The sequence below is a fragment of the Pavona decussata genome, unplaced genomic scaffold, assembly GCF_977016875.1.
Source record: "Pavona decussata unplaced genomic scaffold, jaPavDecu1.1 SCAFFOLD_27, whole genome shotgun sequence".
NCBI classification, from domain to species: Eukaryota; Metazoa; Cnidaria; class Anthozoa; order Scleractinia; family Agariciidae; genus Pavona; species Pavona decussata.
This window is the reverse complement of record NW_028145450.1, coordinates 153,520-174,723: the sequence shown is the minus strand read 5'-3', so window position 1 is coordinate 174,723 and position 21,204 is coordinate 153,520. Positions and strand designations below refer to the sequence as shown.

Sequence of the window (21,204 nt, the reverse complement as noted above, 5' to 3'; positions counted from 1 at the left end):
TGAAGCTTGTGTCTCCTCGTTCGCGTTCACATACGTTGAAGTAATCTCTTATGGCCTGAAATTAAAGCCTCAAGTAAAGAACATAGTTCCAACTAACAAACAAACCAACAATAAAAAAAAATCATACAATCTTTACCTGAACAGTTGTGTCCGTCTCCTGTAAATCCAGCTTTGCACTTGCAATTGAATCCTCCTTTGGTGTTATTACACACGGTGTCTTTACTGCAGTTATGTCTTCCTGTCACGCATTCATCTATATCTGAAATAAGGTGAAAAGGATGATAAAAAAGAAAAAGATTTAACAAAATACCTCCAGTATCTGCGGGCCCATCCCCAGCAGCAGTATATCCAACAACATTAAAGAAACAGTACGTGTGATAGCGGTACCTAAAAATTAGATTGAAGGTTGAGAATGTATTAGCTCTAGCACTCAGGTGGACAGTGGGAAGTAATGCCAAGCCCTATCTCAGATTTCCTGAGGGAGTTTTTGTAATTAGCACCTGATCTCTTTACAGTCGTTTGACCCTCTCTTTAACACACTTTTTCCGAAAATGACTTAAAAGGTTGCGGAGATGTGTTTTGACAAGTAATATTAGGTAAAGTAAGTTTTGAAAAATGACGTTTTAAGTCAGTAACCTTTTTTTGTTTCGTCGGTAGTTTGGCTGGTTGGTTGGTTGGTTGCTAGGTTGGTTTGTTTGTTGGTTTGGTTGCTTTGTTGGTTATTTTGTTGGTTGGTTTGTTGGTTGGTTGATAGGTTGGTTGGTTTCTTAGTTGGTTGTTGCTTTGGTTGATTGGTTGGTTTGTTGGTTGGTTGGTAGGTTAGTTGGTTTGTTGGTTGGTTGGTTGGTTGGTTTGGTTTGTTGGTTGGTTAGTTTTTCGGTTGGTTGTTGGTTTAGTTTGACGGTTTGGTTGGTTGGTTGTTTGTTACTGTGGTTGGTTGTTTGGTTGTTGGTTTGGTTAGTTGGTTAGTTGGTTATTGGGTTGGTTTCTTAGTTTGGCGGGTTGGTTCTTTGTGGTTTTGTTGGTTGGTTGTTTGTTGGTTTGGTTTTATTGGTTGGTTTGTTGGTTGGTTTGTTTGTTGGTTGTTGGTTGGTTGGTTTGTTGGTTGTTGGTTTGGTTGGTTTGTTGGTTTGTTGGTAGGTTTAATGGTTCCTTGGTTGGTTGTTAGTTTGGTTGGATGGTTGGTTGGATAGTTTGTTGGTTGGTAGGTTGGTTGGTTTTTGGTTTGGCTGGTTGGTTGGTTTGTTTGTTGTTGGTTAGTTGGTTGGTTGGTTGGATTGTTGTTTGGTTTGTAGGTTGGTTTGTTTGTTCGTTGGTTATTGGTTTGGTTGGTTGGTTTGTTGGTAGATTTGTTGTTTTGGTGGGTTGTTTGTTGGCTTGGTTGGTAGGTAGGTTGGTTTGTTGGTTTTGTTAGTTATTGGTTGGTTGGTTGGCTCGTTGTAGGTTCGTTGATCGGTTTGTTGGTTAGTTGGTTGGTTGGTTGGTTTGGTTGGTTGGTTTGTTTGTTTGTTGGTTATTGGTTTGGTTGGTTTGGTTTGTTGGTAGATTTGTTGTTTTGATTGATCGTTTGTTGGTTTGGTTGGTTGGTTGGTTTTTGGTTTGGTTTGTTGGTTTGGTTAGTTGGTTGTTTGTTAATTTGGTTGGTTGGTTGGATGGTTCGCTGGTATTTTGGTTGCTTGGCTGGTTTGGTTGGTTAATTGTTGGTTTTGTTTGTTGGTTTGGTTGGTTGGTTGGTTGGTTCGCTGGTATTTTGGTTGGTTGGTTGGTTTGGTTGGTTAATTGTTGGTTTTGTTTGTTGGTTTGGTTGGTTGGTTGGTTGTTTGTTAATTTGGTTGGTTGGTTGGTTCGCTGGTATTTTGGTTGTTGGTTAGGTTCGTTGGTTGTTGGTTTTGTTGGTTGGTTTGGTTAGTTAATTGTTGGTTTTGTTTGTTGGTTTGGTTGGTTGTTTGTTGGTTTTGTTGGTAGGTTGGTTGGTTTGTTGGTTTTGTTAGTTATTGGTTGGTTGGTTGGCTCGTTGTACGTTTAGTTGGTTGGTTTGTTGGTTGTTGGTTTATTTGGCTGGTTGTTAATTTAGTCAGTTTGTTGGTTAGTACGTTCGTTGGTTTGGTTGGTTGGTTGATTGGTTGGTTTGTTGGCTTCTTGGTTGGTTGTTGGGTTTGTTGGTTTGCTGTTGGTTTGGTTCGTTGGTTGCTAGGCTGGTTGGTTTGCTCGTTGGTTGGTTGGTTGGTTGGTTGGTTGGATGGTTTTGTTGGTTGGTTGTTTTGTTCGTTGTTGGTTGGTTTGTTGGTAGATTGGTTGGTTGGTTTTTGGTTTTGTTGATTTTTTGGTTGGTTTGTTGGTTGGTTGTTGGTTGGCTTTTGGTTTTGTTGGTTGGTTGATTGGTTAGTAGGTTGGTTGGTTTGTTTGTTGGTTTGTTGGTTGGTTCGTTAGTTTGTTTGGTTTGTTGATATGTTGGCTGGTTTGTTGATTGGTGATTGGTTTGGTTGATTGGTTGGTTGATTGGCTGTCTGGTTGGTTATTGGTTTGGTTTGGTTGTTTTGTTGGTTGGTTGTTTGTTGGTTTGGTTGGTTGTTGATTTGGTTTGTTGGTTGTTGGTTCGGTTGGTTGGTTGGTTGGTTGGTTGTTTGTTAGTTTGGTTGGTAGGTTGGTTGGCTGATTGTTGGTTTGGTTGGTTGGTTGGTGGTTTGGTTTGTTTTTTGGTTGGTTGGTTAGTAGTTTGTTTGGTTTGTTGGTTGGTTGGTTTGATTGGTTTAGTTGTTTGTTGTTTTGTTTTGTTTGTTTGTCTGGTTGGTTGGTTTTGTTGTTGATTTAGTTGGTTGTTTGTTTGTTTGGTTTGTAGGTTGGTTGGTTTGGTTGGTTTAGCACTTTGTTGTTTTGGTTGGTTGGTTGGATTTGTTTGTTGGTTTGGTTGGTTGTCGGTTTGTTTGGTGTTATTGGTTGTTGGTTTGTTTGGTTTGGTTATCTGGTTGGTTGGTTGGTTGTGGGCTTGTTTGTTGGTTGGTTTGGTTTGTTGGTTTAGTTGGTTGGTTGGTTTGCTGTTGGTTTGTTTGGTTGGTTGGTTGGTCGGTTGGTTGGTTTGTTGTTGGTTTGGTTGGTTGGTTGGTTTGTTGGTTGTTGGTTGTTGGTTTGGTTGTTTGTTGGTTTGGTTGGTTGTCGGTTTGTTTGGTTTTGTTGGTTGTTGGTTTGTTTGGTTTGGTTGTCTGGTTAGTTGGTTGGTTGGTTGTGGGCTTGTTTGTTGGTTGGTTGAATTGTTGGTTGGTTGATTGGTTAGTTGGTTTGGTTTGTTGGTTTAGTTGGCTGGTTGGTTGGTTGGTTTGTTGTTGGTTTGGTTGGTTGATTGGTTGGTTCGTTTTGTCGATTGGATGGTTTGTTTGTTTATTCTGTTGGTTGGTTGGTTGGTTTAGTTGATTAGTTGGTTGGTTGTTTGCTTGATTGTTTGTTTGGTTTGGTTGGTTGGTTGGTTGGTTGTTTTTTTGGTTGGTTGGTAGGTTTGTTATGTTGGTTGATAGTTTTGTTCTGTTGATTGGTTGGTTAGTTGCTTGGTTTTTTCTGTAGGTCGCTTGATTTGTAGACTGGTCGAGTTGGTTGGTTTAATTGGTTGATTGGTTTGGTTGGTTTTGTCGTTTGGATTGTAGTTTGTTTGTTCAGTCGGTTGGTAGCTTGCTTAGTTTGGTTGATTGGTTGGTTTGTTGGTTTGGTTGGTTTTGTCGGTTGGATGCTTTGTTTGTTGGTTGGTTTGGGTAGTTTGAGCTTGCTTGCTTGCTTATTTGTTTGTTTGTTTGTTTGGTTGGTTTGTTCATTTTTTAGCTGGTTGGTTGAGCAGTTGGTTTCGTTTAGTTGGTTCGGTTATCCGATTGCTTGCTTCATTCGTTGGTTGTTTGATTGAATTGGTTATAGTGCGTTGTTTTGGTTGGTTAGTTGTTTTGGGTCGGTTGGTTGAATGATTTATTGATTGGTTGGTTGGTTGGATGGCTGGTTGGTTGGTTGGTCAGTCCGTCGGTCAGTTTTAGACTATTTTTCTCCAAGATTTCCTCGCTAATCAACTTTTTTTCAACAAAAGATTACTTGTTTACTATGTCAATGATTTCCATTGTTACTTTGTTTCTATTTGTTTCAGTTCTATGAGCTTCAAATTAGTAGAATTCTAGATACACTGCATTCGGATGTTCTTTTTCTCAGTCGGTGATATTATGTGTCTGATCTTGTTTTTTTTTTGTCTGTGGCGAAATGCCTAAAGTAGTAAAATAAAGCTGTCTTCTAAACGGATTCTCAATTCAGATCGGAGCTCTAGAACGGCTACAAAATCGATCTCATTGGAACTGCATAGGCCTTCTATTGCAGGCAGAAATTTCAATACAACATCAATGGTTCTTGCCTTTTTCGCAGTTCTTTCCCGTGAATCCTTTCTTGCAATCACATACGTAGCTGTTTTCCTCGTACCGTGAAACACACTTGCCATTGTTCTTACAAGGCCAACTGCTGCAAGGTGACTGCAAATGCAATAATAATAATAATAGTAATAATAATAATAGTAATAATAATAATAATAATAATAATAATAATAATAATAATAATAATAATAATAATAATAATAATCATAATAATAATCATAATAAGTTACTTTATTGCTACCGGCTTTGAAGATAAGAAAAATACAGTATTTAGGCTTCTTAGTAGTTAGTAAACGATCATTACTGTAGTCCGATGTTTCATATAAATGAGAACACGTGCACGTGTTGTATGAATCGCCAGCTAATAGTGAATAGTTATGCGCGCCGTGTGTGTTAAGCCTTCGGATGTCCTTGTAAATGAGACTTCATCTTCATATATACTTTTCGTAAATACTAGTTAGATGTTATCGTCTATCTCAGCTACTTTTTCGCCACTATCGATGTTGTAACATAGAGAAAGGAATCCTCCAAAAGTCCTATGTTCTGCAAACAGTGGTGACACGGATATCTTTTATAGTAAAACAGATCGGATACATTATTCTCCCAAGGCCCCTCGGGTATGTTGTTCAGTAGCGGCAGGCATGTCATTTTTGAGTTTGTTCCAATAAATTGGTCTGTGTTTGAAATTTCCTGTGCAACCCGCCGTTTCTCAGTTAGCACTCATAGAGTAGAAGTTCGCTTTTGGTCTGTTTGTAATATTTGGGATGGATCACGATTTCAGGGAAAGAATATTATCATTAGAGATGCCTGGCAATGTCTCAGTTCTGTTTACTAGAGACACATTATTAACAACTATGGGGTCGGGGGTGTTATCGCTTCTAGGTATGTTATTCAACTGTCTAAGACAAACAATGTTCATATTTAAAAAAAAAAAAGCTGTGATGGACTTGACAAGATTGGGAATGGTTAGGAATCGCGGCAGAAGTCCATGAAAATATCAGGTAAATCGATTTCTCAGGTGAGCTGAATATGGCTGTTCTGAGGAATCGTAGTGAGCTCATTAAGTTTGTCCAGGCCTTCGGTATCAGGTGCATTAGGTCAATGACTTGCCTGCCGATCTGGCTTCAGATTCAACTTTTGGGTCTTTCAAGAGGAGCGTAATTTGTGAGCTGGACAATTAGGACTATTTTAAAATCTGCCGCCTCTCAGGCACAAAAGTCTCGCGCAGAGGTCGTGCCCTGTCCTTGTAGATGTATATGTTCTAGAAGGAAAATGAGCGAATCTTTGGGTTTACGTGCCATATACGCTCTTGGGATTACAAGTCTTTTCCCTGACGATCAGGCAATCGACGATATGCAATTCGTCAAGAAAATTGAAGCACAGAGGTTTTTACCACTAAATCCATAAATTATTGGCCTGGTGCCATTGCGCCTTCATTGCCATCGTTTAGTGCACAGAACTTGTACTAAGAAACATGTCTCGGAATTTCTTTCACCGTACGCATTGTCATAACCTTTTTTCTCACGCGATACTCTCAACTTGGAGCCATTTTACATCGCGAAGTTTATCGCCGGCATCACCTTTTCAATCTTCGCTCTTCACGTTGCTAGTACTTGTTTCAGCGAAGAATTGGCCTGCTTCTTTCAAAAGGTAATCATGATAAAGGAGCAGTTTTCAATGCCATGACCTTCCCACGTGGGCCACACTCTATGCTAATTTGTGGAGGAAAAAAGGACGCGAGGACTGAAGACTTTGTCCGGCTGCTTTATTTCTTGATTTTCCGTGTCGTGAACGCTTTTCCATGACCATGATCATGGCCAGTTAAAGACCTCGAAGGTATTAGGCGTTATGGCCTTTACAGACGTCAGCCCAGATTTGGACGTGCAGATAATTGTCATCAGGTCTATTCCCCGTGGACGCTCAACTGTATATTTGGATTTATCCCCGACTAAATTTCCCTGTTAGCGGACTGCAGACACTTTCTGTGGTTCTGGTCTGTTCCCGATTCACGATTGGTCTCGTTGCCGTGCTCAGACGAGGGTACGGGAAAGTGATATATCCTTTTCAGGCTCCTTAATTCCTCTCCTTCAAAGCCGTCTTTTGTTTCCTGAGTTCATTATAAGCCGTACTCGTCGAAAAACCGTCAAACTGAAGAACGCCAACATAATTAGTTGCATCAATTGTGTTCTACTGTTACACAAGCGTGACTTAAGTGTGGGCCGAAAGAGAACGACTTATTGCTCGGGAAAGAGCAAAGCGGCTAGTTTCAACCCGAAGCTCGAAGACTGTTCGAATAAAATTCAATTTTCGTGTTGTGTTCAAATGGTTTGGGATCTTGGTTTGTTTACTGCTTGTCCGCTCCTCGGTTCGAATCTTCATTGTTTGCTTGTGTTGACGTAAGTCGAGGCGGTGCCATGAGTTGCTTAAATTATTTTCAGCTGCTGTACATTTTACATTAAAGGGGAACTGTCACGGAGATATTTCTGTATGTTGGCCAAAACAGCTCAAATATTTGACAAAGAACCCCTTCTTTAACGTGAAATCGCTCTTAGAGCAGCGGGAGGAAAATATAAAATAGTTTTTCCGGGGACTGAACAAACTAGAATCACTTTCTGGCAATTTCTCCAAAATTCGTAGCAGGAACTTGAAAAAAATGGCCAACTTTTTCAAGTTGCAATCCGTTTCCATCGCAGTCATCCGCAGGCAAAAGTGATTGATAATAGTTTCTCTGCCCTAGTAGGGTTGCTAATTGAACCATTATAATAATTTTAATGTCCCCATCGATACAAATATGTTTTTTCGCTATTCAAACTGACACTAACAGCAGGTGACAGCGCCCCTTTAAGACGCAACTCTTGCTGGTTATTATCATGTTCAATTGGAGCAATTTACGGTCGAAGATGTATTTCTTGATAGGAATAAAAAAGGACTATAATTTCTGGTTGTAGAAAATAAAGGGATGGATTTCTCTTCTGCTTCTGTTTGTGATAAGCAGTTTTGTCTTTTTTGGTGCCCGTTCGCAATGTTTTCGCTTCGCCACTTTCCCCTCGCAAAGAGTGAAAACGTAGTAAAGAATCACTTTGGCTTTGCTGGAAAGTTGCATTGTGTTTACAAAATGTTCTGAAAGACTCCTAATACGAATAGTATTCATGTGCAACTTCGCACGTTTCATCTTAGGCGACTCGTTCTTGTTTTCTCGTGTTATATGTCAGTCATCCCTTTAATTTTAAAGGAGTCTTCAGATGGCCAGCTCTTTGTCCGTGCAACGGACTTACGCGATAGATCGACGGTGTCAATGAGTTCAAGAAATAACCCCATCGATATTTGTCTTATTTCGACCAATTTTCTAAACAGTGAACTAACATTTCTGGCGCAGTCCTTTGTCTTTCGAGACCGACAGAGGGAGACAACAGCTATCGCTTCTATTTTACAAGGTGCAAACGTTATGTCTTCGTAAAAGAAATTCGCTCGCTTATATACTCATTGGAAAGGATGTTCCTTTAGTTTTGAAATTCACACAAAACATCACACTTAAACTGGACTGTACGAAATGAATTGTTCCCAACAGTTTTTAAGATTGAACGGTAACCTAACACTTTAGAGAACTTGATCACCCGCTTAAGAAATTTTACAAAATGGTAAGAAATTCATCCGCATCACAGCTGAGGATAAAAAACGTGAAAAACTTTGAAAAATTTTGTCGTGCAGTCTTCTTTTAGCTAGATATAAGGCAAGAACAAAAATGGTTGTCTCGTTACAAAATTAACAGTTAATAACATAACCGTTATCATCCTAAATTAGGAACTTAACTTACCGCGATACTGAAATGATGAAAGGAATTACTGTGCACGAACTTTTCCGAGTTGTTGTACTTGTCCGATGGGAGCAGCTCACACCAAAGTTTTCCGGTGCTGATATCAGGGAAGGCAGCCAAGTTAAAAGAGAAGCACGGCGCGGTTTCCAAACAGGCCAGAGCGCAGACAGAACCCCGCTCAACGAGACTCTCACCAAGAATTGTTATGTTCAGGTAGGAGAATTTGTGCGCCTTAAAGTTGGCATAACCTATAGGACGGCTTGGGCCTCCACGGCTGATCCCTTTGTTAGCTACAATCTCTAAAATAAAAGAATATGATTGTTTCAATTTAGAAAAAAAAATTACAGTTGGCGAAACACTAGTACGAAAAACAAAAGCATTAATAGTAGGGGTATCGAATGGTCTCATTCAATTTAAAAGCGTTTGCAAAATTTGGCCTCTGCTCGAATTGCTAGCAAAAGTTACACGGGTGCTTGCTTGCTCGTGCTCGTAAAATTTTTGCAACTGTTCACATGCTCGCATTCTCGTTAACATGTGCTCCATTGCTCGAAATTTCGTTAATCCTATAAGCGATCAATCAGTTATCATATGGTTAAAACAAAAAGGTTGAAACATCCTTACCTCTGGCTTCAGTCTTTCTTCAACTGAGTTCAGCCAGTGACTATTGTTCTGTTTTGGAGGTGTCAGCCAGATTATTAGCTATTACTTGGCGCAAAACAACGAATCTTATTTTAAATAAAAGAGAGATTCCAGCTAGCGGAAAATTTACGAAGTACTCGAAGTGTTCGCTGCTCGCCATCTATATTTTTCTAAAGACGCTCGCCATCTGTATTTTCTAAAGTGCTCGCTGCTTGCAAGAAAAATTTGTCAACTGCTCGTGCTCGGAAAAATAAACACACTGCTCGCATGCTGGCAAATGCTCGCAAAGACCATTCGATACCCCTAATAGTGCAAAAGTCTTCCGTTTTATCGGGATACACATGTTGTTAAAGTCCACAGAGAAAAAAATTAAAAATAAAACGTAGGAAAACCCTCTACCTTTGGTAGCGTGAGCAACTGAATATGAGGCGACGACTGCCACTACAAAAATCAACGTTTTCCGAAGTACTGAAACTTTCTCCATCTTCTGTTTCAGTTTCCAAGCTATGGGCTGTATTTCAGTTCCTTCACAAAGATCGTTTAGATGTTTGAAAGCACCTGCCGAATGTGGTAATATATAAAATGTCTTGTTAGGTTTTGTTGGTGTCACAACTGAATGCAATTCGATCGGTTAATTAGGTATAATTAATATGAAGCCGGCATTTGTGCGTCAGTAGACGCCCCAAATGGCACGTTTTACGTATTTCTTTAGCAAACATCAGAATACTGTCAAACGAAATACTGTCTGTTAGCGAAAAAACGGAACATCAGAATGGTAAAGAAAATGAATATATTTTTATACAGTATCTAGAAGCTTGAGAAATGCAGTGTAGACTATCGGCCTATGCACTCCCAGTGTCACGTTTTCACATACTCAAAACAGTGTATGCAGTTCCGAAAACGAATAACGGGCTTCTCGTTGATCGCTGTTTGTAAAACACGAAATGCTAATACACCTTTTGCCTTTCATTATCAGGAAATAAATTTTCATTAGCGCGAAAACATTGGTCAATAAAATTAATGCATAATCAGTTTAACAAGGAAATGAAACATTTCAATTTGTGGCAGAGTCATTAAGGAGTTTTGCATCGAAAAGAAGATTCATTAAGGCCAATTAGAATAGCGTTTTATCGAAAACAACATTCTTTAGTGCGAATGAAAATTCATTAACCTAAGGTTAACGTTCCATTGCGCGAATAAAATTTCAACTACAAAAGATTTTTAGTTACGTGGTTTCTGACTAATTTCCCAACGGATTTATATGGCTGCTTAAATTTAAAAATGATGCTGTAGATGTGCACACTGGTTTCGCAGTAATGGAGCACAGAGTTCGTCGAAACCGTATCCCAATTGAGCATCGTGAAAGGATAGTTAGGGCGTTTGAAGATCCCCGCGAGAAAAGGAGAAACGTGAACACGATAATTGCCAGAAAATGTGCAGCGTGGTTTACGTTTATGCAGACTTACATATACCACGATGTTTGAATGGGGAGTTGATTGAAGGATAGAGCTAAGACTTGTTTGATTGTTACGTTGACTGTATCTCTGTTGTAATGAATTTTTTTCCTCGTTAAAGAACATTAAGAAGCGTCTAATGTTTGTTCATTCTCTTAAAAGTTTGTTATTTCCATTAAATTGAACTGATATTCGCATCAATGAACGTTCTTCTCTATGTAAAACGCCTTATTGACGACAGCGAAAATTAAAACGTTTGTCTATTTTCATACAATGATTACTCATTCGCTTTAATGATTTAATTTTTAACACTAATGAAAATGCATTTCCTGATAATGAAAGGCAAAAGGTGTAAATTAGAAAATGAGAGATATGCGCTGAACTTATGGATAAAGCAGACATGTTGTCTGTTTATCTTTCGAAAATATTACTGATAAAGTCCTGTCTGGTAAAGAAACTTGTATTTCAAATACGAAAGAAGGTTGGAGAATCGCAAAATCGCCATCAACCTTGATAAAACAAACGTTTAGTCGGTCCCAGTCCTTTTCAGCCTTCCTCTGGCGTTTGACAATTTTTTGGAGTTTAATTTGCTTCAATCATTACTGAAAAATGCAAATGACACTAATTCTATATCAACTTTGCCCGAAAGTGTTTTGAGAGTGTCGAGGCGTTTCTGACAGGGCAATTTAAATTACAAATTTGCATTAATAGCTGAAGAAGAAAAAAGGAGTTTCAGTTTGAAATAGACGGTCCCCGGGAAACCAACAAAAATTGCACGCTCGTTATCGTCTCCAAGAAAACTGGAATTTTCTGAAAAATATGTGGGATTTTTCTTTTCAGCAAAGAGAAATGCAAATAATGTTCTTCTGATAGACGTCGTCATGACCTATTTGAATACGGAGTAGTAGGAAGAACCGTTTTAGGAGTTGTATAAATAATTAATTAGTGGTGCCTTTCATCAAAATACGGGAAGACTAAATGTGCGAAAGACGATTTTGACCCAAGATTTCCTTCTTATTTCCTTTAATCCTGTATCAACAAAAAGCGCTCTACAAACGAAACACCAAAAAAAGACAAATAAAGAAACACTTGAAGATAACAACTGTCTCTTTTTCTTACCCTAATCGATCCCTAAAAGCAATTTACTCTGTAAACAGTTCAAATGGGCGTAAACATAAGCTGGTAGGTTTGTTATTTTAGTCACATGAATGACCTATAATTGTTTTGTAGTTGGGTTGTCCTTATAAAATTTGAAGCTCTTATAAATTGCTTTGTTCCGGGACTTTTGCCGCTTTAAAAAAGAGCTTGTAATTCTGAAACGCACACAAAAATTAAATAAATGAAATGAAATAAAAAATAACTGTATGTACGCGATTTATTTAAGAATTCCAATTTTAACGATTTGAAAAATTACTTTTCTTGTTGTTAATAAATGCAGACTGCGACTAAGTGGCCCACTTTGACATATTATTTGTCATGTCGGTGCAATTTTCATTTTCTAAATAAACTTTAAACAGGTGGCAACTACCTAACTTGACGCAAACTGAAAAGTAAACTAACAACCTGGGTCAGAAAATTTGGAAATGTTTCGCTTTCAAACTTTCTTGAAGAAGAGATACTGATTGCAATGATGCACGGCATTACGGAAACCATTTTTCAGTTTTCCATTTTCTGTTTTTAACTGTATTTATGTAGTCATTAAACACGCCCGTGAAAAATTGTGTATTTATGTCGAGCGTGAAATAACTTCGGTAGAATAACTTCAATGCTAATCTCGTACCCAGATCTCCCACGGTCAAGCGGGGGGGAGATCTGGTAAAGTTCGATTTGAGGCCCGGAATACGGGCCTGCCCATCATCCTTTGTCCACCGTGCTGAATGGCCGCCGACTCGTAACTGTGATCATTCCTGGTGAGGTTTTCGCTTTCGAGGGTGCTCTTCGGAACGTTCTTCGGTCGAGAGGACAACAAAACTTGAAACTTAAACCAAAACGAAAAAGGCAACAGGAGAGATTGCAATCAACAAGCGCGGTAAATCACTTTTTTACTAAGATTAGTTCCTACCCTTTGTGACCATCTAGACCATCTTTGTAATGAAAACTGTTCCAAGAACAAATCCATCGTAATTGTGCTTTCTCCACTCAAGATCAACGTGCTTATCGACGATCAATTAAAAAGACTTAAGTCAACCGGAGTAAGCTGTACCAGTTTTCGCCTTAGATGGTAACTGTATTGAAGATACTGTAATTTACAGGCAGGGAAATGTCACATAATTTTTGTGCACCCCAAGGTAAAGGTAGCAACAGACAGTGCAGAGAGTTTTTGTTGTCGAAGCTTTATCAGAAAAATTTTGTGGTCGTTGTTGTAGATGAGGCACAATAGAGTTACTGATTGGCATCTTGGTGTTAAATTTCGCATTGTATGTTGTTTTTTTGCTTTTTTTTTTGTTTTTATTTATTTATTGTTTTGTTCTTCTTTTATTAAGCTTGTCCTGTTTAGATTTCTTGCTCGGTTCAGTATATCTCGAACATACCTTAATTTACACAAATGTAATTCTCTCTTGTACATCCAAGGCCCTACAAACATTTCCTACATTTTCTAATATCTCAATAAAGCTCAGAGTCATTTCTTTGTTTACTTAAAAGTAGGTGGTGGTCAGCTAGAAAGCCTTTGCTACTTTGACCACCACACACATTTTATAATTTGTACTGTATTTATTTTTATCTTGTAATCATTTGTTGTAATACTTTTCTTTCTATGTTAATGTTGTGTAAATAGTGTGAAATAAATGAACCATGAACCATCCTAGCCCTAACACCATGCTACTGTCTTGGTTATATACCAGCAAACCAGAAAGACCGGTCCGTGTAAATGGTAGGCGCCCAATTGTGTCCAACATTAAAATACCGAGTACACCCTTGCTGTTTTAAAGGGGTTTTTTCTTCTCAAAAATGGAAGTTTGAATTTCTTTTGGGAAATGGAGGTACCACATCTGGATTTGGGATCTGAAGAATGTTTGGTTACTTGCAACATGTGAGCAAACAGAGCAAGTCCCTATGAGTTTCCCATTAGAGTTTTATTTGGTAGTGATGAGCTTTCCATTTCAGTGGTTCTTGATTCACCTTTATCACATAACACTTGAAAAGTTTTCACCTGAAATTTATGTTAAGTTTAGGGGACATGCCCCCTCGACTGCTTCTTTGATGACAAATTAATAAAGGTTATAATAATATTTTACACATAGGAGTCCACAGACTCGAAAATTAGAACCACATAATACACAAGTCTAATAACATTTGACTCTTGATATGAAGAACAAAGGTCATTATCTGCATTTGATTTGCAAGGCACAATGAGCTGCTTAAATAATAATTGTTGTACTGAGCATTGCATTATTTGTACATGCATAGAGGATGATACACTAAGAATAATACAAGGTTCTTTATGTCCAAAGCAGCTATCTTGGTGCTTGGACACTCACCTCTGATGGGATCCTTGATTTCAGCAAAAAAAAAAATAATAACAATAATAATAGGAAGGTGTGAAGGTCTTTTGGGCTCATAAAAGTAGCAAATGGCAGATAAATAGAAAACAAATAAAAAAAATATTTCCACTATTTGTTTTCCTGTGCATGTCTGTGTGTTCTAATGAACTGTCACCCATTTCTGCAGCAAAACAACAGCTTCACAGTAAGCTGATCTTCAGTAACCATGAATTCCTAAGTATTCCTTAACCATGGCCTTCCATAGCCAGGAAACAACATTTAATCAAACTGTCAGACACAAACCCACTGCAGAGAAGTGGTGGGGAAAAGAAACTTTGAAAACAGTGTCTGTCTTGGATGAAAATTCCTTGTTGATGCCAATTCCTTGAGCAAAAAAAAAATTTCTTGTATTGATATTTGCACCCATGTCAGGTCCTAACTTTTCTTAATATTAAGACCAGCAACACAAAATTATGTTCAAGGACTTTTCACACAAGTACACAAAAAATATCAGAACAGTGAACCTGGAACCTTTAAGCCCCAGTAGTGATCAGTATCAAAATTTCTCCTAATATTTATCAATACACAATCAAGGAGAGGTCATGAGATCACCAGTGGTGAAATTTCTTGATATTTCAACAACCTCCCTATAATGCTACTATGAAAAATGGAAATGTAGAGACCAGTAGGGAGAAACTGTATGTTGACACTGAGGCTTAAAGGTTAAAAGCTAATAAATACAGAGCCATATTGTTGGTGATTATCGCAGCTTCTTTTATGCTTCGTCCTTCCACCACCCCATGCGTCAAAAAGGGCTTAGTTACTTGAGAATCCCTTTTTATTCAGCCTTCTCATTATCCATTTTCTGGTAATTATATTGTCTTATTCTAATGGAAAGAATAACAACATCCCAGTGAATGACTACAGTTTTTTCTTAATTAATTGCATCTTTGTTCAGGAGGCACAACTTCAGAGTACAGCAAACGAGGAACACTTTCCTCAGTATTCCCTTCAGCGAAGATTGTTGTCATGACAACAACAGCAACAGAAAAACAACCAAACTACAATCATACAAAGTTTGAATATGAAAGATTTATGGAGTACTACAAAGGCCCTCCTATCTTAACACAAAGTAATGTTGACCAGTTTGATTACATATTTTCACCCATAGCAGATGAACTTTTCACTACCAATGTCAAAAATTAAGCCTGTCAGCCTATTATTTACTCATCATTAGTACTGTGTGGAGTTGGGGGTGCCTTTTTGGGTGGAAAGCTTGGGGATCACCAGTTCTACCTTACTCCCCAAATTCCTCAAAATGCACTTTTGGCTCAGTCTCATTCTCTACAGACTGACAATGAATATTATTTGCCACAATCTTTGGGAATGGGGTTTGATTCTCATTGTGTTGGAAGGATAATAATTTATTCATTTTGGTCTTCCGCAAACTATGGAAAGTTTTTTCCAAGAAAGTGGAAGAGATGGGAAGCCTGCTACATCAAAACTTTACTTTAACAACAATCATATTGGTGCAAATATTGAAGAAATGCAACCCATCATGACAGATTAGTGTTAATACCCCAGAAATCTGTGCAGGGGAAAATTTTTGCTTATAACCACTTTGGTTTTGGCTTTTGTGTGAGAAATGCAGCTGTTGTGATATCTGTTGTCCGAAATGACTGTCATTGCTCTTAATTATGTGTTGAGCTGTGTCCAGCTGTTTTAGCCCTTGAAGATATTCACATCACTGATAGGAACTTTAGGAACTTGCTTCTCCCTAGAAATCAGGTGGAAAAAATTAAGACAGAGTTAACAAGAAATAAAGGAGAAACTGAGGCCAGTGATAACTATTTGTATCAGAGAATGTGCTAAGGATTAACAATGGAAGTAGTAAATGAAGTGTGTTTAGTACTTCAAGGACTCCATACTAATGATAAAATAATGGAGAAATTCCCCTATCTTGAAGAAAAGAACAATGGCAAAAAGATTCTAAAAACTGTAAGTGATGTCAAATCCAAAGAGGCATGTCCTCCTTTTAAAACTACTTCTTTTCTAAAGCCTATCACAAGCATAGACCTGCAAAACATTAGGTGGTGCAGACATGTAAACCAATGTCCCCATTTTTATTTTAGAGGAAGGCTAGTTTTATATTTTGGATCCAAATTTTTTTTAACTCAGTAGGTGGGAGAGAGGGGATAAAATTAAACTAACTACACTTACATAAAGAGCCCTAATCGGTTCAGACAAGGTGTTCTCTGTTGTAGTACGGGTTTCATTACTATTATTTTGGCGGTCATAAGTCGGACATTTTTCATTTCTCTTAGCTGAGGGGTGGGAGGGATATTGATCTCACCAGCAGATGAATAATAATATTGTGTGGACACTCTATCAATTTCTCCAAAGTCCTATGAGAGATGCTGTATGGATCTTGAAGGAATAAGCACACTGGTCTGAAAGGACTAATATTATATTATGAAGTCTCTTACTCAAAGTTCAGTTCAATTTATAGAGGGAAAATAGTCTTTTAGCAGAAGACAAAAACTGAAAATATGCTAGCAAATGCGGCGCGCGTGTTCAGGAACTCAAGGTAAAGTATTTTGGGGAAATTAATTTGCGTTTACTAAATAAATAATCATTTAAAAAAAAATCATTTTTTGTTAAGAAATACCAAAAAAAAAAAAATATATGACTTACCTCCATTTTATCCCCAAAAGTAAGCAAGCTTATATCCATCGTGTTGGAAACTTGTGTAATTTGGCAAGGCCGTTTTTGAACGTTACTGCAAACTCTTTTCGGCTAAAGTCGCTGTTGTCTTCCGAAAAAACAATTTCTCACTGTTCTCTCCCCACACAAAGGGCATGTATGTACTAAAACGTCGCATGACAATCTTAATCGGAGCGAAAACTTTTCCGTGTTTTTGTTTCTTCCCCGAACTGAGCGAAAACCAAACACAGAAGGAAAGAGCCAATCACAGAGCAGATTAGAATGAGGCATTCTTAATTCTGGTAACCAACCAGAAATGGCGTTATATCGAACTTTACCAGATCTCAAATTTCGACATTCCCGAACCGACGACTGAGATCGGGGTACGAGATTACTTCAATGCTTACCTTATTATAGGAAATTAACAATGCACTTTATTAACACGATTTTACAAAATTCGCATTAATTTAATGTATTTTAATTAATGTCGATGTAAATTTAATGCAAGCTATTTTACAACATTGTTATTTTAAAGCACCTTTATTTCATTACAAAACCTTATTAGTTCATGACTCCTCTATTGGCTCTTCAGAGTCACTATCTTTTGAATTGATAGGATCTAGTTAGGCTACAAATACCAAATTTTCGGCTTTAAAAAACACTTAGAAACATCTGTACACTTGTCTTGGAAGGTTTTATTTACCGAAGCCAAAACGCAGTTTGGCATTCAGAAATGTAAAGTGCGAGTTTGCAGAATTATTAAAATTGCAGTAAATAAAGTAAGATGCTTATCGAAAAATTCGCGTTAATTTAATGCATGTAAACCTAACTTTTGAAAAATACGCGTTAATTTAGTGTAACGTAAATTTTCGTCGCGTTGTCAACGTGTATTGTTAATTTCCTATAATAAGGTATTTTAAATGAATTTTGAAGGAAGTCTTTCCCACTTTTAATTTTCTTAGTTTATTTTTTTCTCCAGTCTGCTCTGGATTCTATTTAATAACAGATGGTTCGTAATTTCCTGAAGGAAGAAACATTAGTTTACTTTCGCGGCGCCTGCCCATTGAAATATCAGGCAACATGACATTCCTGTTTTTTCACAACTACTCGAGAAATAAACGCTGGTTATATTTTTCTACATTAAATTTGTAACAGAGCCTTGCTTTTATTTTTAATTTTGTATTTCGCAGGGCAATCGGGTGTCAGCGACGTGCATAATCAGCTAGTAGATTACCTTCTACCTAGCGTTGTGGAGAGTTTAAATTTCTCACCTTCTTTCTCATGCTATGACTACACTATACCAGATAGCTCTTGTGACGGCACCAAAAACATATATAGGGCTTTAGTTCGGACACAGAACGCCGATTTCGGATCAATTTTTTTTTCGGAGTGATGCTGCGCTGCTTCGGTCTTGATAGTGAATCGTCACTGACATATTGGATAGGTTTTCGTGATTCTTTCTTGAGTAGTGTGAACAAAGAATCGAACCGAAGCGGAAGTCAACAACGAGGAGCAAGGATCGGATTCTAGCGGAAAGATGCATGCGGCAGTTTTGGGCCACTTCTGGTCACACTGTACGAGCTGGAATATTTTTTCGCAACGGCATACTATCCAGTGTAGACTAACTCGGTGTTTCGCAGTTTGGTACAGATGGTCACGTAATAACCATGTCAAAGACCCTAGGCTTGAGTAAATAGTATCCTCAAACATTTTCGGTAGTTTATTTTTCTGGGGAGGATTAATTATAAAAAGTCAGCACAAAAAAAGATGACTACTCGGGTAAAATAACGAGGTCATATTGCACGTTTAAGTACGAGAAAATAAAGGTGTGTTTATTGTCGACCGAGCTTCATGAGTCACTACGTTTTGATCAAAAGTGCCCATGCTAATGACGCGAGAAATTATGACGCAACTAAAATACAGCGGATGATTAATTATTGCTAATTATATCAGGCTATGAAATCAGTATCCTTTAGCTGTTAGAGCTACTGTTAGAGGTCCCGATCTGTTAGGTCTTTCGTGTTCAGGAGCGAGATAAAGGAAAAAACACAAACAAAACAAAAAACAAAAAACAAAAACACAACGTTATTAACGTTTACCAACATGCTTGTGCAAATTTTTTTACCAACCTAACAATTTATTAGGAAAAGGAAATAATTATATTACTTCAAACGTACACTTGTCCTCTAATACTGGCTTGATGGACTGTGAAGGCTGGAAACTTTGTAGGTACATATTCAACAATTATTCCACGAACGCACGTTGGATATGAAATGATAGATAGCCATCAAGGTACGTAGCGCCGAGTTGGCTATAATAATCTAATTAATATCCAATAAGTTTAAGTGGAATAATTGTTTTATTGAAAGCAGCTAAGAAATATTGCTAGATCTTGCTGATTTTGCTATGCAGGAACATCCAAAGGACAATTTAATGGTCGCTATTTTTCGGGCATGGCATAATGGCTCATATCCTACGAGTGACTTAATTTTTGTCAGTATACACACGAGCCTTTAGTCGAGTGTGTATACAAAGAAAAATCAAGTCACCATTGGAATATTCACGGTATACCGCGAGAAGGCGTTGCATAACTAATTTATCTCATGCGACTCATTGAATTAACCAAAAACGTCACTCTTTAATGCTTTAACAGGAAATACAATCAGTAAAAAAATATTCAATAGTTTGGCAACGTCTCTTGAAAGTATATAATTTTGATAACAAAAATTAAAAAATAGAAATATGTACCGCTCATTAAATGTATAATAGCCTTTCAACAAAAATTTGAAAATTTTGTAGGCAGCGAGGAACACCGTGAGTTTTTCGTGGAATACTATCCGTTGCTTACCACAGAATATACAATGTATTTCTAGCTTTCTGATTGGCTGTATTCTCTATGGCATGGGATAAATACAATTATTAACAACTGGATCATTGTATAATGCAATTCGAGGGATTTGATTGGCTGAGCGGCCATGGTATATGAGCCATTATTATTATTATTGTCTGCTGGTTCTTCTCTCACAGCGAAATCAGTAAGATCTAGCAATATTTCTTGATTATTTTTAATAAAACAATTATTCCACTTGCGCTTATTGGATAGGAGATGATTATAGCCAACTCGGCGCTACGCGCCTCGTTGGCTATCTATCATCTCATATCCAACGCGCGCTCGTGGAGTAATTGTTAAATGTAAGGTAAAGTCGCACTATGAGTCCAAGTTATCCTAAGTGATGGATTGATTGTCTGATTGATTGATCAAGGTAAACCAACCAACCAACCAAGCCAGCCAATATTTAACGTGTGGATGAAAGAATTAATAAATGAGAGATCACTCCAAGTATGTACGCAACTTAAGCGTAAGAAATCCTGAAAAAATTTCAGGCTTAAACGGTATTCGAACCCGTGACCTCTGTGATACCGGTGCAGTGCTCTACCAACTAAGGTATCAAGCCAACTGGGAGCTGGTCATTTTCTGAATTCGTAATATACCCGTAGAGGTGTATACAAGTTACTCTCCCCGGTGAGTTGGAATGTCTCCTATCTGCCCCCGTGGCTCTTCACCAAGCTTGAGACAGCCGGTTACATCCAGATTCCATTAAAAAAACAGATTAGTTCTTACCTTTATTTAAGGACAATGCCTACTAATACCGAAGTATTTTTGTGTGGTTTATGGCTATGCGGGAAAAGCTGATCTTAGCACGGGCTATTGAAATCCAAAAAAGAAATTGGGGTAGCCACACATTTTATTAGAGATAATTTAACAACAATTATTCTAAAAAAGAGTACAATACAAAGCAAATGTATGGCATTTTTTTCTAAATTGAAGCTTTATTTTCTCTGAAAAATGCATGGTTACCCCAAAGAGCAAGAGCGCTTGTTAAGTTCTGCCTTCTCCGCATAGTTATAAACCGCGCAAAAATATGCCTGTGTTAGTAGGCACCACACATAGGAAATTCGAGTATCTCGAGATGCGCAGAACGTATGCGCAGTAACAAAAGTTGGCACAGTCCTTAACAGCTATTGTCTCTGTGTGTTTTCAGGTAATCTGCGTGCCTTTGTTCTATATTCAACGACTGTGTGCCGCAGCGCGTCTTACCTTTTACGTGACAGTCACCTACAGCTTGCCTCGACTGTCCTTGTCATGTCCTGTGCAATTGACTGTTCATATCGGACAGACAGTCACTAACAACGCCACTATTTCTGCTCATGTCTCAACATGGTTTTACGAGAGTGGCTTCTACAAAAAAGGTAACGTAATTTATTCAGCTTGTTAAGCTTTCTAAAAGGTCCGTTTGAGTAAGGGAAGTGCTTGAACAGGACCCTCAAAACACAAAATACATGGACAACCTCAAAAGATAATGTCTTTATTGCATAGCGACCCCTCTATCTAGCAGAAAAAGTTGACCATAATGTTCAAACCTTACTTTTCTTGTTTATCTTGCAATGCTGACTCTTGCTAGCTAAATATTTCTATATCAACTAAAATTTGAAAGACAATAATATTTTATCGGTAATGTTTATATATGATATAGGCTCCCTAAGATTGTTAATTAATGATCGCCCATGATCGCTGCTCTTACGTTGTAAAACCTGAGCAACCAGATCTTACAATAGAGGCATCCACTCGCTATTTGAATTTTACGGTGCGCCTATCCACATCATCATCATCGTCATCATCATCATCATCATCATCATCATCATCATCATCATCATCATAT

The 21,204-nt window shown here is 37.9% G+C and overlaps 1 protein-coding gene across 1 annotated transcript in view; it reads right to left on the bottom strand.

Moving 5' to 3' along the window:
- Positions 1-21,204, bottom strand: part of LOC146485164 (uncharacterized) — a 428,948-nt gene that overhangs the window by 316,730 nt on the left and 91,014 nt on the right. Inside the window, exon 8 of the mRNA XM_085103552.1 lies at positions 137-259. Coding sequence (XP_084959678.1) covers positions 137-259 — 123 coding nt within the window. The remainder of the gene's footprint in view (positions 1-136; positions 260-21,204) is intronic.